This window comes from Lasioglossum baleicum, chromosome 5 (genome assembly GCF_051020765.1).
Source record: "Lasioglossum baleicum chromosome 5, iyLasBale1, whole genome shotgun sequence".
Taxonomy (NCBI): domain Eukaryota; kingdom Metazoa; phylum Arthropoda; class Insecta; order Hymenoptera; family Halictidae; genus Lasioglossum; species Lasioglossum baleicum.
Window position 1 is genome coordinate 15,442,417 of NC_134933.1, and position 27,593 is coordinate 15,470,009.

General features: G+C 46.4%; 3 protein-coding genes across 16 annotated transcripts in view; 2 read left to right on the forward strand and 1 right to left on the reverse strand.

Moving 5' to 3' along the window:
- Syt7 (Synaptotagmin 7) overlaps nucleotides 1–13,428 on the forward strand; it is a 32,353-nt gene extending 18,925 nt beyond the window's left edge. For 10 of the 14 annotated variants that reach the window (XM_076424086.1, XM_076424075.1, XM_076424072.1 and 7 more), the window contains 7 exons: nucleotides 756–1,092; nucleotides 4,337–4,477; nucleotides 5,578–5,725; nucleotides 5,822–5,931; nucleotides 6,424–6,592; nucleotides 6,667–6,879; nucleotides 7,717–13,428. In XM_076424086.1, the coding sequence (XP_076280201.1) occupies nucleotides 756–1,092; nucleotides 4,337–4,477; nucleotides 5,578–5,725; nucleotides 5,822–5,931; nucleotides 6,424–6,592; nucleotides 6,667–6,879; nucleotides 7,717–7,817 (1,219 nt within the window). In that variant the 3' untranslated portion in view covers nucleotides 7,818–13,428. The remainder of the gene's footprint in view (nucleotides 1–755; nucleotides 1,093–4,336; nucleotides 4,478–5,577; nucleotides 5,726–5,821; nucleotides 5,932–6,423; nucleotides 6,593–6,666; nucleotides 6,880–7,716) is intronic. The other 4 variants (XM_076424074.1, XM_076424085.1, XM_076424079.1 and 1 more) reach the window with 1 other exon arrangement.
- On the reverse strand, nucleotides 9,563–25,359 carry LOC143208977 (dynein axonemal intermediate chain 7). Its single transcript, XM_076424024.1, has 15 exons — nucleotides 24,699–25,359; nucleotides 17,328–17,850; nucleotides 17,075–17,261; nucleotides 16,876–17,016; nucleotides 16,734–16,808; nucleotides 16,455–16,654; nucleotides 16,180–16,364; nucleotides 15,779–16,075; nucleotides 15,016–15,177; nucleotides 14,751–14,904; nucleotides 14,391–14,682; nucleotides 14,235–14,330; nucleotides 13,952–14,173; nucleotides 13,667–13,774; nucleotides 9,563–13,607 (listed from the first exon to the last, which is right to left on the reverse strand). The coding sequence occupies exons 2-15, from the start codon at nucleotides 17,411–17,413 to the stop codon at nucleotides 13,467–13,469; spliced, it is 2,346 nt and encodes a 781-aa protein (XP_076280139.1). The 5' UTR covers nucleotides 17,414–17,850; nucleotides 24,699–25,359; the 3' UTR covers nucleotides 9,563–13,466.
- LOC143208989 (putative fatty acyl-CoA reductase CG5065) lies at nucleotides 16,074–27,577 on the forward strand. The gene is made up of 11 exons (XM_076424071.1): nucleotides 16,074–16,397; nucleotides 19,844–20,274; nucleotides 20,350–20,577; nucleotides 21,097–21,345; nucleotides 21,422–21,567; nucleotides 22,066–22,175; nucleotides 22,236–22,428; nucleotides 23,796–24,044; nucleotides 24,126–24,305; nucleotides 24,390–24,470; nucleotides 25,949–27,577. Exons 2-11 carry the CDS (start codon nucleotides 20,269–20,271, stop codon nucleotides 26,055–26,057), a joined length of 1,551 nt encoding a protein of 516 aa, XP_076280186.1. The 5' UTR covers nucleotides 16,074–16,397; nucleotides 19,844–20,268; the 3' UTR covers nucleotides 26,058–27,577.
- The last annotated feature ends 16 nt before the right edge of the window (nucleotides 27,578–27,593 follow it).

The window sequence follows — 27,593 nt, forward strand, 5'->3', positions numbered from 1 at the left end:
GAAATTCTATAGCGGAGGGTGTAAAGACGTGACTGATAAGATGGCAGAAGATCCAACGAAATGGCGTGTGACTCGTTCGATCGTAAAAAAAGAAAGTTTAAAATTTACACGTCGGAGAGAAGATTCCGCAAACTCGACTGCTCTACGTCTTTGTTATCGTAGCGACTTTTCGTTGTGTCGATCGTGGCGTGCAATCGGATTTCAATGTTTAAATACGAGGCGTATAAATCTTCTCCAAGTCATTCTATCGACCGGAAGACTTTTGCCTAAAGCCGCGCGAGCTTTGGTGTAAAAGTTTAGCGTCATATTCGCCCGAACACACGGGCAGGGTTAAGCCAGGCAAACGAGAGTCGAATAGGTAAGGGTTGAAGCTTACCCAACAACCCAACACGTCCGCCGGTGTTTTCGAACAAAATCAAAAAACGATAGTAATGGAATAAAGCGATATTCGATGTACGCTACCATACATGTTGATGCAATTGCGAGGCGTTCTACATGTGTGCGATCGTATCAATCAAGAGCACCGTTGTTCCTGTAGGTTTCTTCGGAAAAACGGGCAGTGAGAGAGGTGATGATGTTATAGTTTAACGGCGTTTCTGCGACAGATAAGCGACGACAGCGACGAAAAGAGGACGAGGGTAGCAGTAGCGGTACGGGTGGGGACGGGTGTGGATCGTGAATTGTGGAAGGATTGTGGAAGGATTGTGGCAGGATTGTGGAAGGATTGGATAACAAAACGGGTGAATCTGCTTCAGAACGACCGGTAGTCCGGCGAACAAACCGGCGGCTTCCGGTGGCGGCCTCGGCGGTGGAGGCGGCGGAACAAGCGCGGGCGGTACCGTCCTCACAGCGACCGGCTCGGCTTCTGGAACGGTCCTCGGGTGCAGCGGGTCCGCCGCATCAGGCTCTGGCACGGGTAGTTCAGGAACGGGCGCGGGTAATGCGAACGCGAGCACCAGCGGCATCGCCGGTGGCAATCCGGCTTCCGGCAGCAGCGCCGGCACCATGGTCGGTGGGGCCGGTGAGCCTCGCACGCCGACCGCAGGAGCGCAAAACAAACAGCTGCAGAACGTCAAAGGAGATCATCCCTCGGTTTGTCCTGATTTCTAATTGTTTTTAGTTCCTAGTTTTTACTTTTCACTTCCTAGTTTCTAGTTTCTAGTTTCGAGTTTGCAGTTTCTAGTTTCTAGTTTCCAATTTCCCGGTACAGGCACGATTAGGCCGCTGGGAAATAAACAGCGATCGGCGTTCTCGTGTTTTAACACTTGGTACACGAAGCAGAGTCATGCGACGACCTCGATACGTAGTACCGGTCGACCGGAGAAAGGGAGAATATCAATTTTATCTCTTGTACGTGCTTTTTATCACTGGAAACTTTTCGGAGATATACAGTAGCTACTATGATGGGTCCATACGTAGAGTATTTGGCCCGAAAAGTCGGAAAAAACTATTTTAGTGTTATTTATGGACTCATGTTAGATTCATCTTAATGTCAACTATAATGTTATCAAATGAAAAATGCATTATAATATGTAAAAAATCAAAATGATTTTCATATTCTGTCGAAAAACAACTTTTCTCGAAATTTGTAGATGTTTAAATACTGTCCAACTTTTGTTGGAAACAATTTTTCTCTCAGATTATCGAAAATCCTTGAAAAATTGTGATAATTGTTTATGCATGTATGAAAAAATTATTTATGCATGTAAATTATTATTTGAATATTAAATGATCACGAACTTCTTTAACGAGCAAACATTAATGTAAATATAATGTTAACATAAATATTAATTTTCATCTGGAAACACGATCCATCGCGATGGTGCCGTACATAAAAAACTGGAACTTTTCAGAAGGTGCAAAAAAGCTGCAATGTTTTCTTTTTAGCAATAAAGTTAGATTATATCTCGACATTTCGCAAAAAAAAATTGTCTGGGACGCACTGGGATTATGACTAAAACCTCAGGAATGTATAAAAATTTATTCATCTTTTCAAGGTAATAAATGGTTCGCAGTAACTAAATTTTTAAGAAGCACGATACGTAATAATTAGACTGCGGATTTTTATGCATTTATGAAGAAATTAACTGCATGAATTATAAAACAGTGAAAAATATAAAAAAATCTAAGAATATTGTTATGCTTTTCTCAACGTAAAAAGACTATTAAGGGATGAAATTAATTTTTCTTTAATTACTGCTTTCCACAATCGATACAGAATATTTTTATTTTGCATAAACCCTTCACTTACCACTAGACGAACAAGCCATATTAATTTGGTTGGTAGATATTGTCGCGTACTTACGAAAATATACTTATTCAAATATCTATTTTTCACACCATAATTAAACTCAATAGCAATGACCAATTTGCAACTCAAATAACATCGAACTTGGCTTTTCAACATCGTTATGTTTTACTGATTCTACAAGAGCATATTCTTAATTATAATTTACTGAAGGATATAATCATGAATTCTTAAATATTCATATTTCGAGTTTCTGCCAGGATTTTGGAGCCGCGATTCCACTCTGCACCGGTAAAACTGGTCGCGATCAGCTCGCGAACAAAGAAACCGACGATGCGATGCTGGCAGACTGAAATTCTCGGAAAGAGACGCCTCTCTGGCGGAATATGTTTAACTAATGATGGAATAAAATCACGCAACAGGATTCAGAAACATTACAAGAACGTCGTATGAGCATTGTGAAAAAATACTCGGAATAATTGGCACGCGATGCCAATTCATACCAACTCATACATATGTATGCCTTACCGATATGCTCACCGAATAAACGCTGTTCGCTGTTACGAGCTAGCTCGCCATGAGCTGATCACCAGACTGCGGATCTTTAGGGAAAAATCAAAATTGTCTGCATCAATTGCAAAGCGAAGGAGTTACTAAAGAATTTTCGTTTCTTGAACAATTTTAGGAGATTGAAAATTTCTTATCGATGTCTCCTGCTCATTTTTCTACTGATCACAGTTCGCCAACAGCTACATGGACCCACCATAGTTTATACCATCCGGCAACCGTCGAAAATGTTCTGGCATGTTTCTATGTGCTTTATCAGCGATTTTGGTAAATTGAAATGGATTAAAACGATGTCCAGAGAAAAAATTGACGATCTTTGTGTAGGTTTGAGAAAATCGATCCTTTCACCTTGGTATGACAAAGGTTGAATTATATTCAGGTTGCACCACCTGACTCGAACACCTGAAATATCTCTTGGAAAGCTTATTTTAAGTTATTTGATTCGAGCAAATGTTCCGACGAGCGGAGCATCTTTCTAAATCGATAGTCTTTTAAATGGGTCTGTGTACTTGTGTTCGTAGTCGTCAAGGACAAGATCATTAATCTACGACATCACGATCGTCGGGCAGCCTTGATTAGCAAAAATCCAAGTCGATCGTCGTTTCTACCGATACGCGACGATAAAAACAAACGGTTCCACTTACAATCGGAAAAAGTGGAGGACTTTTTCGACGATCAAAATACGGTTGCCATTAGACCGGACACCTTCCGTCGCATCGATCGATACGCGCATTACATTTTCCGTCTGTCTGACAAAAATATTCACTCTCGGAGAATTGAGTTCTAGAACTAACGAAGCATCGCGTCAAGAATAAAATGTACACGGGGAACGGCTCGCGAGACGTATGTATATTTTACTCCTCCTCGGGCGTGAAACAAAAGAGTTCTTAATCAATGTCGAGTAGACGCCAGAAACAAATGAAGCAGCCTCGTTCGTATTAGGCGGGAGATTACAATTCCAGCTTGACGGGACGCGACGCGCGCGTAGAATGTCGCGAAGTTTTCGAAGGCTTTCGCGAGCGTTCGTACCGCGATGAAGTTTTATCGCACCAGACAATGGTCGTAACATTTCACAGAGTAGGAAGTTTGATCGTCGGAGAAGACTGTCGGAGATAAATCGGGAGCAGCTTCACACTTTAATTTATTTATCGCGTTGTGCCCCAGTTTGAACTCGCGAACCAACGCTGCCCGTAAGTCACGGTCACTCGGGTTCGGAACAATTGTACGAACCCGAGTATCCGTCAATAATAGAACGAAATAACGCGATTAGCCTATATTGCGGATTTTATCGCCGCGCCACATGAAAACGGCAGAGGCGTCGCGACGTGAAGAAACGTCTGGCACTCGTCGACGAGAACCGTTCGTTTGCCAGTATACCCAATATTATTCTTTGCTGATCGAGAATGGGGAAACAGATTTGCAACGACGCGACGCGACGCTCGCCGTTCGAATCTTACCGTTCGGCAAACACAACAGACCGATGAAAAGAAAACACCGATCGATATGCATTGTCTTTTGCAGAAAGCGTTCCTGCAGAACAGATCCATGTCGTTGGTCGACATGTACATCGATAATTCGGAGCCCAGCGAAAACGTCGGTCAAATACACTTCAGCCTCGAGTATGATTTCCAGAATACGACGCTCATCCTTCGCATCATACAAGTCAGTGCCGTGTTCGGTCTGGTTCGACCACCGCCTTTGCTTCTGCCGTATCCTTAACCCCTTAGCACTCGGGTGGTGACTCTGAGCAGAGTTGTGCAGAATTACAATTGAATTGCTCCAGGAATTATAAATACAAAGTTATTGACTTACATTGTAATTCAGTCATATTGTAATTTATAATTCAGATCTTCATTCAATTAAATTGCATTGTAATTCGTAATTGCGCGATTGGAGTACAATTATAAAATACTTTGTAATTAAACTACAATGTAATTCGTAATTGCGCGATTGGAGTACAATTATAAAATACTTTGTAATTAAACTACAATGTAATTCGTAATTACAATTGGAGTACAATTATACAATAGCGTTACGTATTATGAAGGAGGACGAGGAATAGAAACTACGTTGCATAGACATCAAACAAGTATATGAAAGAAAAACATAAAAATATATCGCACTTCTTCAAAGTTCTGGGCTGTAATTTGGAGAGCTGTATTTCAATTATATTGTATTTCAATTATACACATCGGATTAAAATACTTAGTAATTGAATTAATTGAAAGGTTTGTGTGTGAATTATGTAATTCAGTTACGTCGTAGTTGAATTACTATATAATTGAAATACAATGTAATTCAATTGCGTAATTGAATTCGCACAACTTTGACTCTGAGACACCACGAAAAATTCCCAGTAAGCAATCTGCTCTTGATTTGGTATGACTTTGGCACCAAATCTGGCGCCAAAATACGGATCTATCTGTTTCTGCATCAGGCTCGATATTTGGCAACAGGTTTTGGTCTGCAGATTCAGAGCAAATAAAGACCAAATCCTGTTCCAAACATCTCTTGGCACCAAACTGACCGCCTTCTGCTCGCGAAGTAAGATTGCAGACATTTGGTCTTAATCTGCAGAATCAGATTTTGCTGACTGGGTTGCTGTACCACTATTCAAAATATTCTTTACATTATTAATATGTTGGTAATTACTGGTGCCTTTACCTTAATTATTATCGCGAGGAACGGCAGAAGGTACCACACGCGACGGAACGAAACGAGAGACGAGACGAAGGGACGAGCAAAGATTCGTTTGTTTCCAGGGCAAAGATTTACCGGCGAAGGATCTGTCCGGGACGTCCGACCCCTACGTTCGTGTCACCCTTCTGCCGGACAAGAAGCATCGACTCGAGACCAAAATAAAAAGGCGCACGCTCAATCCACGCTGGAACGAAACGTTTTACTTCGAAGGTAAACGAAAACGACCTGCCCCGTCCCACTGACCGATGGAACGAGCGGGTCATCTCGACCGTTCACGGTTTTACGCCATTCATTCGCTGTTTATAGGTTTTCCGATTCAGAAGTTACAGAGCAGAGTACTGCACTTACACGTGTTCGACTACGACCGATTCTCGAGGGATGATTCAATCGGCGAGATGTTTCTGCCGCTCTGCCAGGTACGATTATTTCGGCGTCCATATTAGTTTTCTTAGGTATTGGAGATCCTGAGAGACAATAGCCCTCCGCAAGACTCTTAGTTTCATTCTCGCAGCTGCCTCCTTTCGATTCAATCTTATCTTCGGAAGCCCTAAAATTGAGCGGAAGACCCGAAACCGTTGCTGGACCCAGACACATCGTGTGCCCATGAGTTTCTCAGTGTCCCTGTAGCCTTAAAACTGCCCGCAAAGGTAACGAATTGTTGTCGGAAGGATCGAGCAACGCTTGGTCGATTGATAATAACGCGTCGCTCCAGTTCATCCGACTCAGCGGAACTTTTATCTCGAAATTGAAGTTCGGGAAAGACCGTGAAATACGTGGAGCTCCGAACGATGCTAGATTTCCGACGGTATAGTTATAGGCATAGGTGACCGTCATTGACCGCCGCTGACCGTCGGTGACCGCGCCCGCGTGGTTGCTCGGAAATTCGCTGATCGATTCGATTGCCGTAGGTCGACTTTTCGGAGAAACCCTCGTTCTGGAAGGCCCTGAAGCCTCCGGCGAAGGACAAGTGCGGGGAACTGTTGTGCTCGTTGTGCTACCATCCGAGCAATTCCGTGCTGACTTTGACGCTGTTGAAGGCGAGGAACCTCAAAGCGAAAGACATCAACGGGAAATCAGGTGAGGGCTGGTCGAACAAGCCGTTTGTTCGTTCGTTCGTCAAGTAGCCAATGACCGTGTCGCTCTTTCTCCAGACCCGTACGTGAAAGTCTGGCTGCAATTCGGCGACAAGAGAATCGAGAAACGGAAGACCCCTATATTTAAGTGTACCTTGAATCCGGTGTTCAACGAGGCGTTCTCCTTCAACGTTCCCTGGGAGAAGATTCGAGAGTGTTCATTGGACGTGATGGTCATGGACTTCGATAATATCGGGAGAAACGAGCTGATCGGCCGGATTCAACTGGCAGGTGAGCCGATTCAGCTTTATTTAGTAGGGATATCTGAGATGGCATTAATTTAGCTCCGATTCTATAATATCTCGTGCGAACACATTCGCCGAAGTAGATATTTTCTACTCATAGCTCGAGCTTTCTTGTCAGAGACCGAATAAATAGAAAAAATCATCTTCTCCGATAACAATAAAAATAAATTTTTAAAAAACACCACGTTTTTAAAACGCACTAAAAAGTATAAAATTTTTCCTAGCCCCATATAGATTTCTAACTCCGTATAAATAGTCCTAAAAATTTGTGATTGTGAATTTCTAATAGCTATGAAAATACTTGTAAGATTTAAAACGAAAAACGAGGGGCGCATGCAATAGATAATTCATGGAGTTCATCTAAATCACTAACAATTTTATTGCACTGCAAATGATACGAACTGTTGTGTGAGTTTTCTCAACGGCAGCTACTCTATGCACTCCTTAATATTATCTTGCGCCCCACGTTTTTCGTTTTAAATCTTACAAGTATTTTCATAGCTATTGAATATTCACAATCACAAATTTTCAGGACTATCTGTACAGGGTTAGGAATCTGTATGGGGCTAGGAAAAATTATTTTATACTTTTTAGTCCGTTTTAAAAACGTGGTATTTTTTGAAACTTTATTTTTATTTAAATCATTATTTTCTGACACACAAATTGAGACTACTCTCGAGAGCAACTATCACCAGAAACTCTCAGATGGACGCGTATATTAACGCTCGCAAAGGAACGAACGAAAAGATTATTCTTCCGGTTGAAAATTCGTTTTTATACGGGAGAGTGCGAAGTGGTGCCAAGTTGTTGGGTTTTGTTGCAGGAAAGAACGGCAGCGGGGCGAGCGAAACAAAACACTGGCAGGACATGATCACGAAGCCACGGCAGACGATCGTCCAGTGGCACCGGCTCAAGCCGGAGTAAACGGAGGCGGAACAAGTAAACGTAGGCGCACGCGACACTTGGATTTCGCGGGAGCGAATTCATCGTCATACCCTTGAACCAGTACCTCCCGGTCTCTCGAACCTTGCTAAACTTTGAGTATTCCTTGTCTTCCGACGATGCGATACCGACCGAAATCGTTTCGATTCGCCTGGTTTCGAACGGGCGGCGAGTCGCCACGGTTTCCGGTCCGAACGTCGACCAAACAAACGTGTACGTTTTCCGTTGCTGCGTTTCACCAGACGAAATCGCGTCGTCGGCCGGTTAACGAGTAAAACGCGAGGACAGTTTTCTCTTTCACTATGGTCAACTATTCTCGCGAAACCGGAATCAGAAATTCGGTGGACTTCGAATTCGGGAGTTCCTCGGGTCGAGACGAGACGGATCGAATCAGTTCGAATTGGATCGGATCGGATCGGATCGGAGATACAAGAACGGTACGGGACCGAGCAAACAACGGATCAAGACAATTCCAGTAGCTGGTTTCGAGTTGAACGAAAAGAATCCCGTGAGGCGAACTCGATTTCCGTTTGAAACGTATCGACCCCTTCATTTCACTATCGACTCGTTCTCGTATCGATGTCGGTACATTTCGTTCGTCCCCGGTCATCAGGATACTTCCGGTCGTTCTGTTCTTAATCATATCCCCCCACCTCTCTCTCTCTCTCTCCCTCCCCCTCTCTCTCTCTCTCCTCTCTCTGTCTTTCTCTGTTTCTCTCTGGTTTTGCTCCGTTTGTTTCACGTACGCTGTCTGTCTTTTTCTTTCGTACACGACAACGACTCTCGGCAAAAGTGTATCGAATTCATCTTTGACTCGAACGATAACGAGCTCGTTTTCCACGCAAAATTGCGTGCCGCGCGACGTATACGTCATACATCGAGCGGCCAAGACGCTCGACGAACGCGACCGATCGATGTTACTTTCGCGACTTTATTGACATTTACATCGAACGTTATTTTTATGGCTGTTTTGCACGCGTAAGTACGTACCGAGTACGTAATACCCGTTGCTTCGAATTACCCGTTGACACGACGCGACTCTGCGTGTTTCTATGTCTCGTAAATCCGGTGTCTTTCGATTCCAGCATCGTGAGCGGGAGGAAAATCTCGTTCGTCCCGTACGCGTTTCCAAAGAACGAATCTCTCTGTCTTTCTGCGCGTTCTTGCTCGCGATCGAAGGGTCCGCGGACGACCTCAAACGAGCTTCGACCTACTCGTCGATTCGATGCCCCCACGATCTATTTTCTTTGGTCGAGTCTCCTTACCGTCTTTTACCGACTGTCTTCCTCCATTTCACGTTCCACTTGCGGATCGCCTGCGCATCGCCGAAAGGTCGAAACCATTTCGTATTGTCGCAGCCGTTCTTCCGGTTCCACCTTCTCTATTCACTATTCTATTCCATTCTATTCTGTCCAGCATTTGTCCCCACCCACACACCCACACACCCGCAGATCTTCGCTAACAATTTCTCTCTCTCTCTCTCTCTTTCTTTCTCTCCCCACCCCCTCTCTCACCCTCACTCTCACTCTCTCTCTCTCTCTCTCTCTCTCTCCTATCCTCTCGTCATCGAACGTCGCAACTGAAATTTGACGATCGATCGGAACGGGACACCGGAACACAATGTTGAATTATTACTAGTAGAAAACGATAAAGCAGCGATATTTTTGACGGAACTTTTGTATCGACAAAGTCGGAGTTTTTTGGAAGCGACGATAAAATTGTGATCGGTGTTATACCTTGAATTAATCTTAAGCGTTACACATCCAACTAGTTTGCTGTTGTTGACGATAAACCGTAGTACCGATCGGCAGGATCGCAAAATGGAGCCGCGTTTTCCGCGCGCGCGGAATCCCACGTTGTACGCATACAAACAGAGAGATAACCAGTAACAGAGAAGAAGAAGAAGAAGAAGAAGAAGAAAACGAAAAAGCCGAAAAAACAAGTATAACAAAACGAAAAAAAAAAAATCAGAACATGTTTGCGCTCGGGGGAGCATGAAGTGTGCGTGTGCAGTATTTGCGTCTGCGTTTTGCGTTAGTGTTTGCGTTTAGGGGTTTGCGTTTAGTGTTTGCGTTTAGTGTTTGCGTTAGCGTTTGCGTGCGCGGTTCGACAGACACCGCACGACAGAGTAAAACAACACACAGGAAACAACAACAAAAAAGAAAACAAAGGAGACACGGCGACACAGACGAGTATAGCGTGCGAGACCACGAGCGTCGACGCGCTCCGTAGACGCGGATCGATGCGTTCGCCGCGCGAAGAACGTTTTTGAACGCGACAAACTCGATACATACATAAATACGTCGAACGGTGTTCGTCTTTCGAGAACGAAAAACGGATCTTAGCAGAGTCGCGAACGCTCGAGCCTCGTCTCCAGCCGACAACGATTCATCGGCACACACATGATCGCAACATATGTGCGTTCACACTGTTCAGGCTCGGAGGCACACGACGCGCGCAACGCGACACTCGTTGCCAGGATTCGGACACATCCGCACGTACACGCATCGCATCTGTGTACACCCAAGTATCCTCTAGCACAAAAGGAAAACCGTTAGACTAACGTTTGTATGTCGTAGTCACTCTGTATCGTGGCGTTCTCTCCGTAGCGTCGCGCTAACTATCGCGGCGCAATTGATCAGTAGATAGTTGAGATCGCGGTTTTGAACGTGTACTAAAACACAGGTGTGTACACGTGGCACGTACGCACGTGCGGTGAGAAATCAAGGATCCGTGAATACGTATCCGTGTGTACGGATTCTTAAAGCGTTTCACGTGCCATGTGTACGTTACACGGATTCAGAGACGGAATCGTTTACTACACGGGAAATAGGAATCTCTACTGGACAGCTTCCGCGCTGATCCGGAAGGTCTCCTACGAGTGGCTTGCGACGTTCCGGGGGTGTAACGCCGCGCGTTAAAACGATGTCGCTCGAGCCGAGTCCCTACTTCCTTTGAATGGTTGCGTTCGATCTTGCGCTGCACGGTCGACGAGTCGGCGCTCGTCCTCGCGCGACCGAGCTTGCACGTCGACGACGACGACGACGATGAGAGAAGCGTTCGCGCGACCGCTTCCGTGCGGAGAACCGCACGGGAACGTGCACGCGCCATCAAATCAAGTGCCAAAATCCAATCGACGGCAGAGCCCGAGTCGAGAGAGAGAGGAGCCGCGAGCGTTCGAGCGCATCGCGAGAATAATATCTCTGTCGAACGTAGAGGCCAGGCACGGCCGGCGGTTGTCCTGTGCTCTGCGGGGCCACTGTGCTCCGAATTCGGGAGCAACCGTGCCTCCTCAGCTCTTCGTTGCCCGACACTTTCGGAAAGCCGAGGATAAAAAGGCCGTCCCCAAGAGTAGGATTGGCCCGCTGCGACGATGTCCCGGCTCCGTCAAGATCGAAAGTCAACGGATAAAAGGGGTCTTCTATTCGTTGATTCATTGTCGGGGAGCTAAGAACGGTCACCGTCAACGTCACCGTCATACGTCATCGGCCGTGTCCGTGCTCGGGCGTAGACGAACAACGATACACAGCGACGGCCGGCGATCAGCGAAAGCGGCGATCATCGAACACGCCAGGCGATTCGTCGGTCGAGCAATTCGGTAGGGAACGTTTGCGATTATAATGTGAAAACAAAAAACCTAAAAAACGTAATAAGAGAAAACACACTGTTCCGTCGCGATCTTAGAACGCGCGTTAATTCTAAACTGATTTTTAGAGCCAAACGAATCGTCGAGATACGTAGGGTATACAGCTAAGTACGCGTTATAGTTCGAACTGGATGAGAATTGGGCCTTATACCATGGATTACCTCAATCGTAAACAGCTTACGAATCAAGTTCGAGTTTGCGATAACGTTTTAGCGAGCGTTTAATAGGATTTTAATACGCGCGGAGGAACGCGTCGTTGCTCGACGTTTACGAGCTTAGCAGCGCGATGGAATCCCGTTATCGGATCCGAGCGAGATCAAGCGAGATCAAACGAGATCGAGCGGAGCGGTTCAGCTAAAAATCGGGTGACACTATGTTTTTGCGAAGCGACGCGTGAACCCTAACTTCGTTCGGTGGGAGGGGGGGGTGGGAGTGGGGTGCAAGGGGGGCCATGGGGGCAAAGGGATTAAGTATGTATACGGGAGCAGAAAAACGATAACGATCGCTCGGCCTCTTCGCGTTCTTTCGTACCGATTCGCTCGAGGCTACGGTCCGGAAGCAACGAGACCACAGCAGAAAGAAGTTAAGGGGAAGAAAGAAAACAAAAGAAAGTAAAGAGGATGGTAGGGGAACGACTGTGCGCGTACAGGGGGGAGAGAGAGGGCGAGCGAGAGAGAGAGAGAGAGAGAGAGAGCTAGTCTGACCGAATCGATGCATCAGCTGTTTTCCGTGTGTGCGCGCGCCCGTGCTCGCTTGCGCGTGCACATGCGTCCGTGTGAGTGCGAGCGTGCGTTTCGGTGCGAGTGTGGTTGTATGCATAATATTTTGCGCGTCATAACAGAAGGGGAGGGGGTCAAAACAGAGGAGACGGGACGAGCGCACAGGCGTTGATATTTTCGTAAAATGCAACGCGCTGCGACAGTGTGATAGACAAGTAACCAAAAAAGATAAAAGAGAAAAAAACAGAAAAAAAAGAAGAAAGGTACATGGCGATTTGGAACGCATATCAAACGGTCGGGACGAAGGTGGCAAAGAATATAGGGAAACACGTAGTTAGAGAATGTAGCGGATACAAAGTGTTGCAGCCCGTGCTCGCTGGACACGCGGTAGAAGCGCTCGAAGGATCGAAAGAACCGATTCGAAGAAGACATAGACCGGAAAAGAGACTGTTGCGTGGCGATAACCCAAGGCTTGCCGCTCTTCCGCGTGTCCAAGTTAGATCTGGGTTAGCAGCACTGTATATTTTTTAGCTTCGTATTGCGTAAACATACGTTAAAAAAAAAACTCGATCGTATCGAAAGAAACAGATCAAACAATTAATCTATGTACTCGTGGATGTTAAATGGGGAGCAGAACAAAATGGCAGGCAAACGTATTAATATATTAGAACGATGTCGCGTTTCCGGCGGCGCGGCGGTGGTAGCAACGGGTAGCTGCCCGTTGCCGCTCGCGCCTAGCCATGGCTATGGGGTTCACGATGACGTCGACGACAACGACGACGATGACGATGATGACGAAGATGACGACAACGACGACAATGATGACAATGACGACGACGACGGCGACGAAGACGACGATGAAGACGAAGACGGAGACAAAGACGACTTGAATACATCCGTATTGTAGTGTTCCCTATTGTTACCTTCCTCCCAGTCCCTCGAATCATCATCCCACAACCCCGTTCCTGGTCCCGCATTCCAATCCCGATTCCAGTCCCGAATCCAGTCCCTGGTCCCAGTCCATTTTCGACTCCACCCGTCGAAGCGCATCAATTAACTCTAATTGCCGCTTAGCCGTAATCTCGATATCGCTGTGTGTGTTTCCTTCGAGATATCGTTTTGCGTTCAACTGCAGATCGAACGGAGACGTATATTATTTCCTGAATATCGCTTTATGCTCGAGATACGTCACGTATTCGAATAAAAAGGATTTCATTTGGAAAGCAAAGCCGTAACCCTGCGTTCGTAAACCTCCCGTCCTCAGATTCAGGAGGACATGCCGATCACGTTGGTGCGCTTGAGGAGCCGCGCGACCGTTGTCACCAGCTTGAACGAGACTCGTTCGATTAGCAGACGGGTCTTGATGCCTGCCGTGTTCGTCGCCAGTTGATATAGGTCAGCGTAAAACTGTAAGTATCCAGGATCAAGCGGGATCCGTTCGAACTAGACATTTGTCGATCGGTTACCTTGTTGTCCTCGTCGTCCAGCGGCAAATCGGAGAACTCGGGGCTGACTTCGGTGCAGCGCACGCGCATCGTTCGCCACGGAGTCACCAGGAGTGTTAAATTCGTGCGCTGAGAGAACACCGACAGCCGTGACAAGCCAATCTCGGTACAAGACCTAGCATTTAACCCTTCGACCGCGAAAAGCTAATTTGTCTATACCTCCTCGAAAGGTTCGTTGCCTACTTCCTAGCATCCTAGCCTAGAGCGCGGTCAAAGAGCTAAATCGACAGAGAGACAGGCGGTTACCTCTTTGGCAACACAGCCGTGGACCTCTTTAAACTGCACAACAATCTCCCAGAAGGTCCTGCTTGCGTTCCAGCGGGACCAAGCGAACACGTAGCTGGTGGACAGCAGGGCCATGCAGTCTTGCAAATGCTTCTTCGCGACCGGATGCTTCAACGGCAGACCTTTCAAGTAGCTGGCCGCGTCCCGGTCCGGAAAGAGGTCGCAGCCGATGCGCTGCATCCGCTACGGCCAGACGATTCTATTCGTAATTTGTCGAGAAAGCGAGTTTCGGAGTAGGATTTACCTCGATCAGGGTCTCCAGCTCGACAAATTCGCCGAGGATTTGTTTCAACGGCGTGGACGAACCGCCCGCGAACGAGTTCAGGCATACTCGATCCTCCTGCGATCGTAATTTATCATATCATACACGTTAGAACGCGGATACCGGCCGGCAACCTACTCTGACCACGAACTCGGCTTGAACGGTGGCAGCGGTCACGTTCAGAACGACCCCGCCGTAATCCCGGCCGTTCTTCCTCATTTCCGGCTTCAACTCCCAACTCTGAAACGGTAGATTGGCGAACTTGTACGCGGCCAGTCCGTGGACGCCCAATTTTCCGCTTCTGAACGCGATCGTTTGCTTCTCCTCGTTGTACTTGATGTCGTGGACGTCTTTCGTTGACCAGATCTTTTTCTCGGGTATCCAGTGAGCCACTAACGGAGGCTCGAACCAGAACACCGTGTCTGGCAAACTAAGGGCGATTCGGGAAAGAATTCGTTTCCGAGAAGCTCGAGAAATACGAACGAGGAGGATACTAACTGCACCGTGATCAGTAGCAGCGACTCCATCGCGGTCTCCAGGGCCTTCATCTCGGCCTCGATCACCTCCGGCGTCCTCTCCGAGTCCGGCGCTGGCTGCGGAGGCTCGTACCGTCTCGAGAATTTCGCGAATCGCGGCTCCTTTGGCAATTCCACTGCAAAGCGCGCGATCGCAACGTCCCAATTACCAAATTGCCGATTTCTTGTCGTGCCATTGTTCACGTCCACGTTAAAGGCTTAATTTTCTAAGAAAAACTTGTACTCACGAGTGGTCAAGCTGGTGTCTTTCCCGAGATCCTTCGGCTGCGGCGGCTGGTGGATCAGATCCACGCGAAACACGCCTCCGAGGACAGCGTACTTCCTCAAGTTCACCTCGCTCTTACCGCATCGGCTAAACAATATCTTGCGAACCTCTTTCTTGTTCTCCTCTGAAACGGAAACGCTTCGAGTATCGAACTTTCATGACAGCTGCCCGATCTGCTCGGCGAAAGTCGGGCACTTGTCTAGCCTCGTAAGCTATCTCGTATGGCCGTTGGGGAAACAACGCAACGGTGCGGCGCGCGACGCACAGTGGTGTCGACTTTTCGAAACCGTGGGACTGAACATGAAACACTTGACATATAATACACTGGCAAGTGTATTTTTATGTCTTTCATATTTATTAGATGTCAGGCGCCTTTATATGAGAAACGGCGCCGGAAGTACATCCGATGAGAATCAAGAGATTCCAATGAAGTGCTATACAAATATGCAAATGATTGAATATATTACGAATTGCATCGGTTACTACTACTTTGAAGCTGTATTTTCACTTTCTTGAACAATTCGGAATATAATTTATCAAACACGCGTACATATCGGATATTAACGAATCAAGTTATACCAAAGCTTTCAATTCCTAAAATAATTCCTTTTCTATTTTTGTCCCTGTTTTCGTACTTGTCGACCACTGTGAGACGCGAGGTCACGCTCCAGCGTCGAATCATTTCTATCTAAAGATAAGCATTGCGCCGCGCTGACAGCTGTCACCTTCCCGTTGCCTGACAATCTCGTTGGGCGTCGGTAGATACGGCAACAGTTCCCCGTCGTCGGGCAAGAAGGTCTCCAAGGTCTCCTCGAACTCCGATACGTTATTCTTGGCAGACTTCGGCCTCTTCTGCTTCTTGCCGCGCTTCCCTTTCCTGCGAGCGCTCGACAAAGCCGGCGGACTCTCCATCTTCTCTAGTATCGTCTTCTTCTCCTCCAATCGTAGCTGGCGCTCCTCGGCCTGCTCCTCCCAGATCCGAAGCTTCTCCCGATACTCCCGTCTCGCGAACTCGAGGAGATCTAAAGCTCGAACGACAGCGACCGCGTTTATCGAGAGAATCGTTTCGTTTCGTTACGTTTCGTTACGGCTATATCGAGCATCGAAATGGACGCGAACAACGTACCGGGAGCCCTGTACCAAGGATCTCTCAGCTCCTCGGGCAGATCCGGCATACGACGGGAATTGGTCTCAACGGAATAGTGATCGTAGGCAAGCCAGAGTCCCCGGATCGCCATGCGGTGGCAGTCTACGTCCGCCGGCAATTTGATCGTCAGCTTGATCTCGTTGAACGTCACCTCGATCGGCTTCCTGTGCCAGACGCCGATGGAAAGGTAAATCCGAGTATGTATCGTCATCTATCGTTCTCATTCAAGAGAACCTTGGTCTTCAACGCGGTACCTTTCCTTGTCCGTAAATCGTTTCGCTGCGATAGGCAACGCGATCGGTGCCCACACGCAACACACCATCTGGTTCGACTCGCGCACGTATCTGCTTGTTCTCATGTCCTCCCTCGTCATGTTCGCCTCGATGTTACGCAGCAATCGGTAGCACGCGAGGTCGATCCAACCCTGGAGCTTCCCGCGAAGCTCCCTCGCGATCTACGCGCCGCCGTATCATCGTGGAACATAGGAAATCCACTGGAACTGAACTTATATGCGGCAACGTGTGTGCACTCACCGATTCGAACTCGTCGCCGTTCACCGTCTGGTTGGCGTCGGAGAACCGGACGATTCTCCGCAGCTTGGCCATCAACTGAAAGAAAACGCGGCGAGCTTTCGATTTCACGTCGTTCTCAAGATGCAGCAGACGGGGGACCTACGTCGGTGATCACGTCGCAGATTCCCGTGACCGTAACCATGTTCACGTCCTCGTTCTCCATCGTCCAGACGAATAGGAACGTGTTCAAATCGGGCAACGAACCAGGATCCGGAAGCCCATCGCACGCCATGTACCTGTCCCACTGAAAGTCATTCGTAATTGAAGCCTTCGATCATTGTTCGTTGGATCGAGATACAAACGTTTTCCTGCAACTTCAGAAGATGACCATTCTCTGTGTACGCCGACCAATGTTGATCAAGAACCGCTCTAGTCTTCGTCAACTGCGTCTCGTACTTCTCCAACTGCTGAGCCTCCAACAGCATACTCTGCGCCTGGTTGTACTGCTCCAATCGAATCTCTTCTTGCATGTCTTTTATCATCTTCTCCCTGGAAAAGAAACCGTTTCAAGAACGATCTCGAGCAGTGGATTCGATGGATCGAGCTTCCGTCTACCTGATGTTGTAGACCTGTCCGTCACCGTCTGCCAGTCCGTCGCCTTTGCCGCCATCTTCGACGGCTTTCCGCCCTTTTCGTCCCATGGGTCTATGTCTGGCTGAAGTTGCAGCTGGTTTCGCTAGCGTTTTCTGCGTCGGTCGAGGTCAAATTTGAAATTTGAATAAAACCCGAAAGTCTGTTCGCCTGTTCGTTGATCCGCGAGATCCGCGATGAGAAACGGAAGCGGAAACGAACGAGATATTAAAATGAACCTGGATCTCTCGCCATCGGTCCAGCTGGAACGCACAAGTGTTCCCGGGAATATTAAACAACGCGACCGGTACCGTGCTTCGTCTTGTTCGGACCGCGTTGTACCAGAGACATGACACGGCGAGGTCTTTTCAGCGTCTCGCCAAACTCGGTCTTCAAGGTCCTACGCTCCCCCTTCGCCTCGAACTCCTGGTACTCTTCTTCCTTCTCATCGTCGTACGACTCCGTGGAGTTCGAACCTATTCCCGTTGATCGTTCGCCGGACAACTCCCTGAAAAACCGAAAGTCGAGCAAAGTCGAGCGTGTCTCTTGACATCCTCTCTGGACAGGACAATCTCTTGGCCGAACCTCAAGCGTTGCTCTTGGGGGGACAGTTGCGATAGTGTCGAGGGCTCTAACAGGAACGGGTCTTTGTTTTCCTGCGAGGCGGATGGCGCGTCAGATAGAACGACGGATTTGCTCGATGCGTCCATTATCGCGAATCGATTCTTCGCGATCCGCTTCCGCTTCGCCGAGAACGACCGCCATGAGACCAAAACAAACGATGGAGCGCTCCGAGGTTGCGGCGACGCGACGATACGCGTTTCCATTGTCAGAGGGCGTCCGAGGCACGGTGCATTATACAGGTGTGCCGACTTCCCTCAAAAAACTGAGGCAGATGAGTCGTAATTCTCTGGCCGCCGCCAGACGGCGCATGGTCCCAGGTACTGTACATGTGCGAATGAGATTGCGCTGCTGAATACACACAATCACACTCATTCGCACACGTACGATACCTGGAACCATGCGCCGTCTGGCGGCGGCCAGAGAATTACGACTCATCTGCCTCCAAATTTCAGCATTACAGAGATGCTAAGTCGGCACACCTGTATAATGCACCGTGGTCCGAGGTGATCGTTTTCTCGCCGGTGTTCGATCCACCGCCGATTTTCATATACACCAGGGAGTTCCAACCAGTGTCGCCAGGTCGAGAAAATCGAGGGGAATTAGGTACCCCCTCTCTGATTACCAGTCCATTCTGTGACACGGGCACCGTGGTCTACGGTGTTAGTGGGAGACGTTGGAGTGTGCGCTTGGTGCTGGAATAGGATATTGGAAGGGGAAAAAGAGGGGAATGTGTGAGCTCCGTTTGGAGCTCAACTGGCGACACTGGTTCCAACACAGTTGGCAAAAATATTCGTGCTGCATGGTCGGGGCTGTTTCAATGGTGTTTTTGTTGTGAATATCGAAATGTTTTGCAGTTCGGTTTTGGGGTTTCTAGCATTGACTCTGTGCGAACAAAAAAAAAAATCAAAGAGAAAGAGAAATAGACGCTGGTCCAAAGAGTGGTACAAGCTGAGAAGCCGCTTTGCACACGATCATTTGCTGAATTTTTTGCATTCTACAGAACCGGACGACTACACTTTTCTTTGAATGGACGAAGAAAGCTTTGAAACTTTATTCGAGCCAGTTATCCCTGCAAACCAAAGACTTCCTATAATATTGAGATACCTAGCGTCTGGAATGGATTTGGATATTTTTCCACTCTATATAAAGAATTTCGCACTCTCCATCCGTACACACGCACACATATCCAATATCGTAATTCGAAGAATAATACTTAATCAAACACGTAATCTATCGACCTAGGAAGGAAACCATCGTCGCATATTCGCAACCTCCCAAGTTCCCCGGTACGGAATTTGCGTTTGATGTCCGTCGACGTCCTTAATTACGTAACGGTCATTTCGGAGCACCTTGGACACCACATACGGACCTTTATACTGACGCGTCAGTTTCGTGCATACACCGGGCCTATTGTCAAATTTTCGAATGATAATTTAATTCCACAGTGTAATTCTAGGAGTATCTTTCGGTACAAAAAATTTTCTTTAACAGAACTTACAGGGCTACCCGAGTGTAATAACGCTGTCATTCAAAAATTGTTAATATGGTAACCCTGCCGTAGACTGGTCAGGTATTAATCTCGTTATCAGAGAGGGGGTAAACTGTATTCCCCGATTTCCTCAATGTGGCGACACTGTTCCAACACGTGGCTGACGAGCCACACGTGGCTCCTTCGCCGCTTAGTTACTTCCCCCATTCTTAAACTTCTTAGACGTCTCTGCTCCCGTGCCGCTACTGCCGCCTACTAACTCTACGGCTAAACGTAGTAGTGGAAAGAGGTTTGTTTAACGGTGAGGACCTTGCGGTTCGCGGAGGGGAGCAAGATGGAACTGCCTGATATACATAGACACTCTTCTAGTTCGAAGCTTATGTCACAGGTTACAGGTCACTGCGACCGAAGCAGGGTCTTCGACCGCTTCTCTATTCAAAGACAAGTTCCTCGAGGTACGATGACTCGAGAGAACCTACGGCTATAATCCCGTTCCAGAATGTTATTCACCTTTCGTATCGAGGAGGGTCAAAATAGAAACGATTAGTCGATCTGCATCGAAGGATGAAAATCTATCGTAGGTTGACGAACAATGAACGGATGTGCATGCTTATGCAGATCAGATCAAGACCCTTGAACTCTCCGCCGATTAAAACAAAATCGTTCTGAACCAAGGCTACTTACGAAAGTACCTTGTCATTTCCGGAGAATTAGTCACCATAGGCTATATGTTCATTCGTGATCTGCCTCTACGCGAAAGCAGAGCTGAGCAGACAAGATCCTAGCCAGACAAGATTAAGCCCTAGAGACGCGATGTCGGTAAGTGTTCGGGCAGGCCCGTTCCATCTTTGTCCTCGCGTACACGAGACCGATCGAAACGAATCTCTGATCCAGGTTCAACGGAGCAACGACGGCGATCAGAGGTCCAAGGAGCGATGCTCGATAGCAACGTTCTTCGCCGGAAGGAGCGTGTTCATCACCGGTAGCACCGGTTTCCTGGGGAAAGTGTTGATCGAAAAACTGCTGAGATCGTGTCCCGAGATTCGCGAGATATACTTGCTGATGCGACCGAAAAAGGGCGTGTGCATCGAGGACAGATTGAAGGAGATCATTCGGCTACCGGTAAGTTGGTGATGCGATGGCGCGAACGATCGTTTCAGCCTGTAATATTATGTTACAGCGTGATACTACACCTTAGGATCGGCGAAGATCTATTAAAAAAGTTCTGCGCAAAATTGATCTTCACAGACCTTTTCGAGGTCAAATGAGAGGAACCATCTTCCCAAAGGAACCATTAGTCAAACATGAACCGTTCGCTTGAAAATTCACGTTAAAGTCCGAATGACATGTAAACGTGATTCTGGGTTCAGAATTGATCCATCATAAATATTACGTTATATTGTAATGAAATGCTGAATCAAATAAGTTCATGTGTTCTTTGAACTTCGACGTCAATTTTCAAGAGAACGGTTCATTTTTGGCCTATGATCCCTTCGAAAAGTTTAATCTTCTTCACGAGAAGAACACGGCAGAGTCATAAAAAGGTTTGACTTTTCTCAAGGTCAATTTTGCACAAAACTTTTTAGAATCAAGCTGTTTTTACACATAATTTCTTGACACCCCTTATTTTACCGTTGGCAGCTGTACGACAAGTTGCGAGAAGAGCGTCCCTCGAACTTCTCGAAACTGATCCCGATACGGGGAGACACGAGCGTGGAAGGGTTGGGTCTGGCCTCGCACGACAGAGAAACCATCATCGATCGCGTGTCGGTGATCTTCCACGTAGCCGCGAACGTCCGATTCGAAGAAAACCTACAGAAGGATATATTCTCGAACACCCGTTCGACCAGGGACGTCTGTGTCTTGGCTAGCAGCATGCAAAACTTGGTGGCAAGTATTGCGATAGGACGGTGTACCATCCTTGCGCTCGCTTTTACCATTCTAACAATCTCCACGTTTTCCAAAGGCTCTGATGCACGTCAGCTCCGCGTACGCGCAGTGCGACAAACCCATGGTGGACGAGACCCTCTATTCGCCGATCACCGATTGGAAGAGTACCATAAAAATGGTCGAAACTTTGGACGAACAGACTATACGCACATTTACCCCCAAGTGAGTCCCTTATCTCAGCAATGGAATTTTAGGGGATTGAGATCGCGGGGACGATAAGATGGCTCGTGAAGAGAGGGGCTCCTTTCGCGTCCATGCGCTCCTCACCAACCGTCTTCTCGACTCCGCGGAATACAGGGTGAATCACAAATCGTGATCAGTAGAGATTACTCTGTTATTGGCAGTCCGATCGATAATGTCTTTATCAGGTTTCGAGTGAGCTTCCGCGTGTTACAGCAAATTTTTTGTAAGAAAAATTAAAAAAGCTATTTTTTTACGTTATAATACTTACCGAATTCGCCTTGAAATCCTCTAGCAAATGGGCGTAAAAAATTATAGGTTTATTTGCAAAAAATTGAAGGTGAAAAATAAGTCTCTCGAAACGATAAAAAGATTTTCGATCAGACTGCTAATAACAGAGTAATCTTTACTGGTCACGATTCGTGGTTCACCCTGTATAAGCAGAAGGAGCGGGATCGATCAGCGAATTTTCTCTCGCAGATACTTGAACACAATGCCGAACACGTACACGTTCAGCAAACGGCTGGCGGAGCAGGTGATCGCAGACTATTCGAAAGAGCTGCCATGCGTGGTATTTCGACCGTCGATAGGTAAGGCACCGATGCTCTTACCCGATAAATAGAACACCGAAAACCTGCACGATTGTTCAGTGATCTCGACGATCAACGATCCGGCTAGCGGCTGGCTGGACAACTTCAATGGACCGGTGGGGATCATGGTGGGCGGCGCGAAAGGTATCCTGAGGGTGATCCGCGTGGACCCGGAAGTTTGCAGCGATTTCCTACCCGTTGACGTCGCCATCAAAGCCATGCTCATCGCCACGTGGAAACGGGGACTGGTAACGTACGAACCCAAACACGAGATTCCAAGACACCCCGAAAAGTCGGAAAAATCGATTTCAAAATTTCGCCTAAGTCGTACGATTTTAGTCTCCGACGTAGTTAATGGTCTGAAGAATAAGGTCTCAGTATTGTTTTTTTTTTATTTATACACCCGGAAGTACCCTACTTCATCGAAATTCAGGAGATTTTATAGCACGCTTTGTGTGTGTTCTTAAGTAGTCTCTGAAACAACGTTAATTCATTAGCGATTTTCAATTGTTCTAAGGAAATTGTGTAAATTCTTGCGTTGCAGAAGCTTTTCAAGCAGATATACGGAGCACTTTCGCACAGATTTCATTTCGTGTTATCATCTAAATTAGTATAGTTATTACTATTAATAGCAGTCTATACTGCGAATCTTCATGCCAAATAAAAATGGTCTGCGTCGATAGCAAGGAATAGAATCCTCGAAGAAATGAATGAGAAATCATATATTTTCTTTACGATTATAAAACTTCATTGACCATTTTGTAATATTACTCGGTAATATCCGGTGCTCTTTCTGGTATCGTTACATTCGACAAAGGTTTGTGATCATAGTGCAAAAAGAATTAGTCCCAGATGTACACAGATTGAAGATTTATAACTAATTTAAGTAGAAACGAGCAGCAACAATCGCAGCGTGTTTCCCGATGAAAATTAATATGTAGTAAGAATTTTTAAATCTTAAAATAAATATTTGCTCGTTAAACAAAATTTCGTGATCTACATAAATATGTAGATCCTTGAAATAATCGTAATACATAATGGAAGGCTTCCACCGAAAAGCCGGAAACAATTATTTTTGCATGTAAATTATGTTGAAATGATGTAATTTATTATTTGAATACTAAATAGTATTCAATACTTGAAAATACTAATTATTTATGCAGATAAATTATGTTGAAATGATGTAATTTATTTGAAATGATGTATTTTCAAGTATTGAATACTATTTAGTATTCAAATAATAAATTACATCATTTCAACATAATTTACATGCAAAAATAATTTTTTCCGGCTTTTCGGTGGAAGCATTCCGTTATCACGATTTTTCAAGGGTTTCCGATATAATCTGAGGAAAAAATGTTCGAAGCAACATAGTTAAACAGTGTTTAAACATCTATAAACTTCTATATATACATATAAAATTTATATTCTTTGCATAATAATGCGAATACGACGATTGAACGAGCGACGATTTTAACCCTTTCACGATGGCGCGGCGCGACGCGACGCGACGCGGCGACGGGTAGCCGTAAATCTCGCTCCGCCGGGCGGAACGCTAGACGCGAAAAGGTTAAAACCTCCCGGAAGTCTGACAAATGTTCCCCTTGAAAACGGCTGCAGGGTGAGCCAGGATCCCGAGGTGCACGTGTACAACTGCTCGTCGTATAACATCCGTCGCGTCGTGTCTCGAGAGATTGTCACGTTGGGCCTGAAGAGCAACGCGGAGCGACCACTTGACGGGATCATCTGGTATCCTCGCACGGTCCTGACGAAGAGTCGTTTCCTGCATTACGTGCTCACGTTGCTCGTCCACCTGCTACCGTCTCTGATCATCGACAGAGTGCTGAAGATGACTGGCCGGCGACCCATGTAAGCGCAAAACCGAAACGTTTTATTGGCGTCCAGCCATCTCAAAGTTCTTTCTTTATCTCGTATCGCAATGTCGCACAGGTTGGTCAATCTCCACAAGAAAATCTACACGGCCGTGGTGATGCTCAGCCCGTTCCTCAATAACGAGTGGGTCTTCCACAATTACAAGATGCTCGACCTCTTCGACACCCAGGTGCCGTCCATCGAGCAGGACATCTTCGGCTTCGACTATCGGAACTTTGACGTACCGAAATACTTCGAGTGAGTACACGGGTCCAGGTGAACGCGATGGCATGAACACCGTGAACTGATTTATTTCTATATTCTCTGTTCTCCGTTGCACAGGAACTGTCTGATCGGTACCAAACGCTATCTACTGCACGACGACCTCTCGCGAACCGAGGAAAACAAGCGGCGTCTCGAAAGGTAATGCAGTTCTCGCGACAGTGGATATATATGTGTGCATGTATCGCGGCCATGCTCGCACGCGATATCACGATCAGACACAAGGCATGTCTGTGCTAAATATAAAACCTGGTTGCGTTTCTATTAGATAAGTGGAATAAGATAAGACCGTAAAGACAGACGCGACGCGACGGGATCGCGGGGTCCGTGGATCTCGCGGATCTCGCGGGACTCGTGTTTCTTTCCTACCTCCTCGATGTATTCGGCGTTCTGTTTGATCGATCGCAGACCTCGTTTTCTTCTGCCCCCGCTTACGATCCCAGTCTAGCGGCTACAACGCGGTCGGCCTTGATACCAGTCTTCCTACTCGTTCTCCCGCTCCGACGAATCTTCTTTGGCTGGCGATGCGCGTAAAACATGCACGTTTCAACACGATACTATATTTCGACCGATCTCCACCTACTTCGAGTCGAGACTCGCCGCTCTTTGGCCGAGGAGTGCGTGACAGAGACGAAGTTGCTGGCTTCGGCACTGACGGCGGGAGGACAAGGGGGAGGAGATACGCGGTAACAGTCGCGGAAAACCCCGTCGGAGGATTTCCTTTTTCTTCTTCGATATTTTTAATGATCCGAGGCGAGCGCTCGCGGCATTTTTCGATCATTGGGAGCTCGGGAGATGGCACAATCTACGACTATGTCTACGTCTACGTGACTGATTGCTTCTAAATATATATTAACTGATTTATGCTACGATTTATTTTATGGTTACAGTCATCCGAATTTCTTTACTGGGCAAGAAAAATATGACTGATCCTAAATGGCTACCTACACTAACGAGCATAACTGATTCAACACACTTTAAATCAGAATAACTTTTTTATGAATGGACCAAACGACTTCAATTTCTATGTAAGGCTAGAAGAATTAGTTTAGGAAATTTTTTCAAAATATTTTTTAGACGTCACTTACTAAACTAATTCTTCTAGCCTTACAGAGAAATCGAAGTCGTTTGGTCCATTCATAAAAAAGTTATTCTGTTTTAAAGAGTGTTGAATCAGTTATGCTCCTTACTGTATGTATTTTCTAGTGTCTACACGTTCACAACAACAAAGTAGAATCTTATTCCAGTTGAAAGGAGATTAGTAATTTTATAGTTGCAGTCGTTCCAACTTCTTTATCAGACAAAAAAGATAATAGACACCTACTGGATGGCGTATTTTCCAGTCTCTGCACATTGGCAATAACAAAGTAGAGTTTTATTCCGGTTTAGAGGAGATACGCAATCTACATAGTCAGTAGATATTGTACGAATGTATTACGAGTCTGACGCGATGTTATAGTGGAAGGGGTCGTTAAGGATACCGAAGGATAGTGAAGGAATGAAACTATCTTCAATGTTTTTGTACAGTCTCTGTGCCAATTCCCAAGCTCCCAACGATCGACAATTTGTGCATATCTATGTGAACCACCGCGGTTATTGCACCGAATGGACTGTTACAGGTTGCACTGGCTTGACAGGATAGTAAACGCGTTCCTGATTGGGCTGCTGGTCTGGATTCTTTGGAAGGTTGGGTTCTTCGCGAGGATTCTAGACATGTTCTGGCCCTGAGAGGAACAAGCCGATTATCGACTGCGGTTAACGATGGCTTCGGAGAACGATATGCGCTGTCATGAAATAAAGTGAAACGACGGTCGAATACTAAGATTGATTTCCTTGTACAGCGCAGTTGCGCAAGCGACTTGCGAGATACATGGAATTTCCAAATCGCACGGCGCGCGTCGCGGCGCCAACGCCCGGTCTGTTTCTACTTTCTACTAGCGAACGATGATAGAAATCGATGATAGAAACGGCTTAATTCCGCGGTCATCGGTTGCATTTTTTAACAAAATTTTTTTTCGGAAAGGTGAAGGTACGTGTCCATCTGAGAGTAAAGCTATCGCGAGTTACTCTCGAGAGTCAAATTGGTTAGTGTACACGGTATTGAGAATACTAGCGAAGAGATGCTCGAAAAACTCTCGGAGAGAGAACCATTCGTATAGCTGAGAGTCTTCTAGTTAGTTTTCTCTGCCATTATATACATATATTTATTCCATATACATAAGTCGAATAATAGGAGGGGGAGTATGGTCTGACGCAGAAATCAGAGAATCTTCAATTTGAAAATATTTATACATCAAAACCGATTTTTCAATTTTTATTACAAAATTAAGTAACCAAATTATTATTTGTTTGTGCAATATGCTCATTGGTTAGATCCGACCGCAATAACTATCAATGATTTAGTCCAGCATTTTCTCTCTTTTTGGAATATTTCGTTTTTCTTATTAAGTACATTGCAACAATTTGCAGCAGACTTTGGCGCGTCCATTCTGTTCTGAAATTCGTACGAAATACAAACGGCCACATACCCGAGAGCACTTTCCGAGAATTCACCCTGTTCTTGTCAATCTCCGAGAGCAAAAAATTTCCACGGAATTAAGTCGGACTATTGTCGTTCAACTGAATATGCAAACCCGAAGATAATTTAATATTTTAACAAATAAGTATCTTATCTTCACCTGTCCGAGCAAACGATAATAGTGGGTTATTTCTCTGTCGACGATCGCGAATAGTGTCTCTGTTTCGATAGCTTTTCTTGTGAAAATACAAAGCGTTCGCGCGAGCTAATCCACCCCGTACGCTAACCACTTTGCGCATTGACTAACACATGACCCGCATACGGGTCGAGCAACTATTTGCCTAGATTTAAACACTAATTACCATGTCACCGCGTTGAACGTGCCAAATCTGGTTGGCTTCTCTACAGTTCCCCATAGTCAGGTTAAATAAACTGCTAGGATCCTTTGATATGTTGAGATTACCGGTGCGGTAACTAACGCGTCAAGTAATTCGAAACGGAATCGCAAACGGCAGCACGTTACCCAAATTTTAACCGCTTCGTGGATACTGCAACTACCTTAGTTAGGACGCAGAGTTTAGATAATCGTACATCGTAGCCAGTGTATCGCGGGTGTTGATTTCGGAAAGTAGACCACTGGATATCGCGCGTTAATGATCTTGCTCAAATGAGTCAACTGCGACGCGACGCGCGATCCATTTAATTCAGCCAACGGCTGGCGTTACGATGATTCGCGGATTTCAGCT

Coding starts and splice junctions, on each gene's coding strand:
- LOC143208977 (XM_076424024.1), bottom strand. CDS start 17,413: ATGGGACGAAAAGGGCGGAAAGCCGTCGAAGATGGCGGCAAAGGCGAC. Junction 16,655..16,733: donor ACGGCGACGAGTTCGAATCG/GTGAGTGCACAC, acceptor GGCGGCGCGTAG/ATCGCGAGGGAGCTTCGCGG. Junction 13,775..13,951: donor ACGGCTGTGTTGCCAAAGAG/GTAACCGCCTGT, acceptor GTGTTCTCTCAG/CGCACGAATTTAACACTCCT.
- LOC143208989 (XM_076424071.1), top strand. Junction 21,346..21,421: donor GCAGCATGCAAAACTTGGTG/GCAAGTATTGCG, acceptor CGTTTTCCAAAG/GCTCTGATGCACGTCAGCTC. Junction 22,176..22,235: donor GGTATTTCGACCGTCGATAG/GTAAGGCACCGA, acceptor ACGATTGTTCAG/TGATCTCGACGATCAACGAT.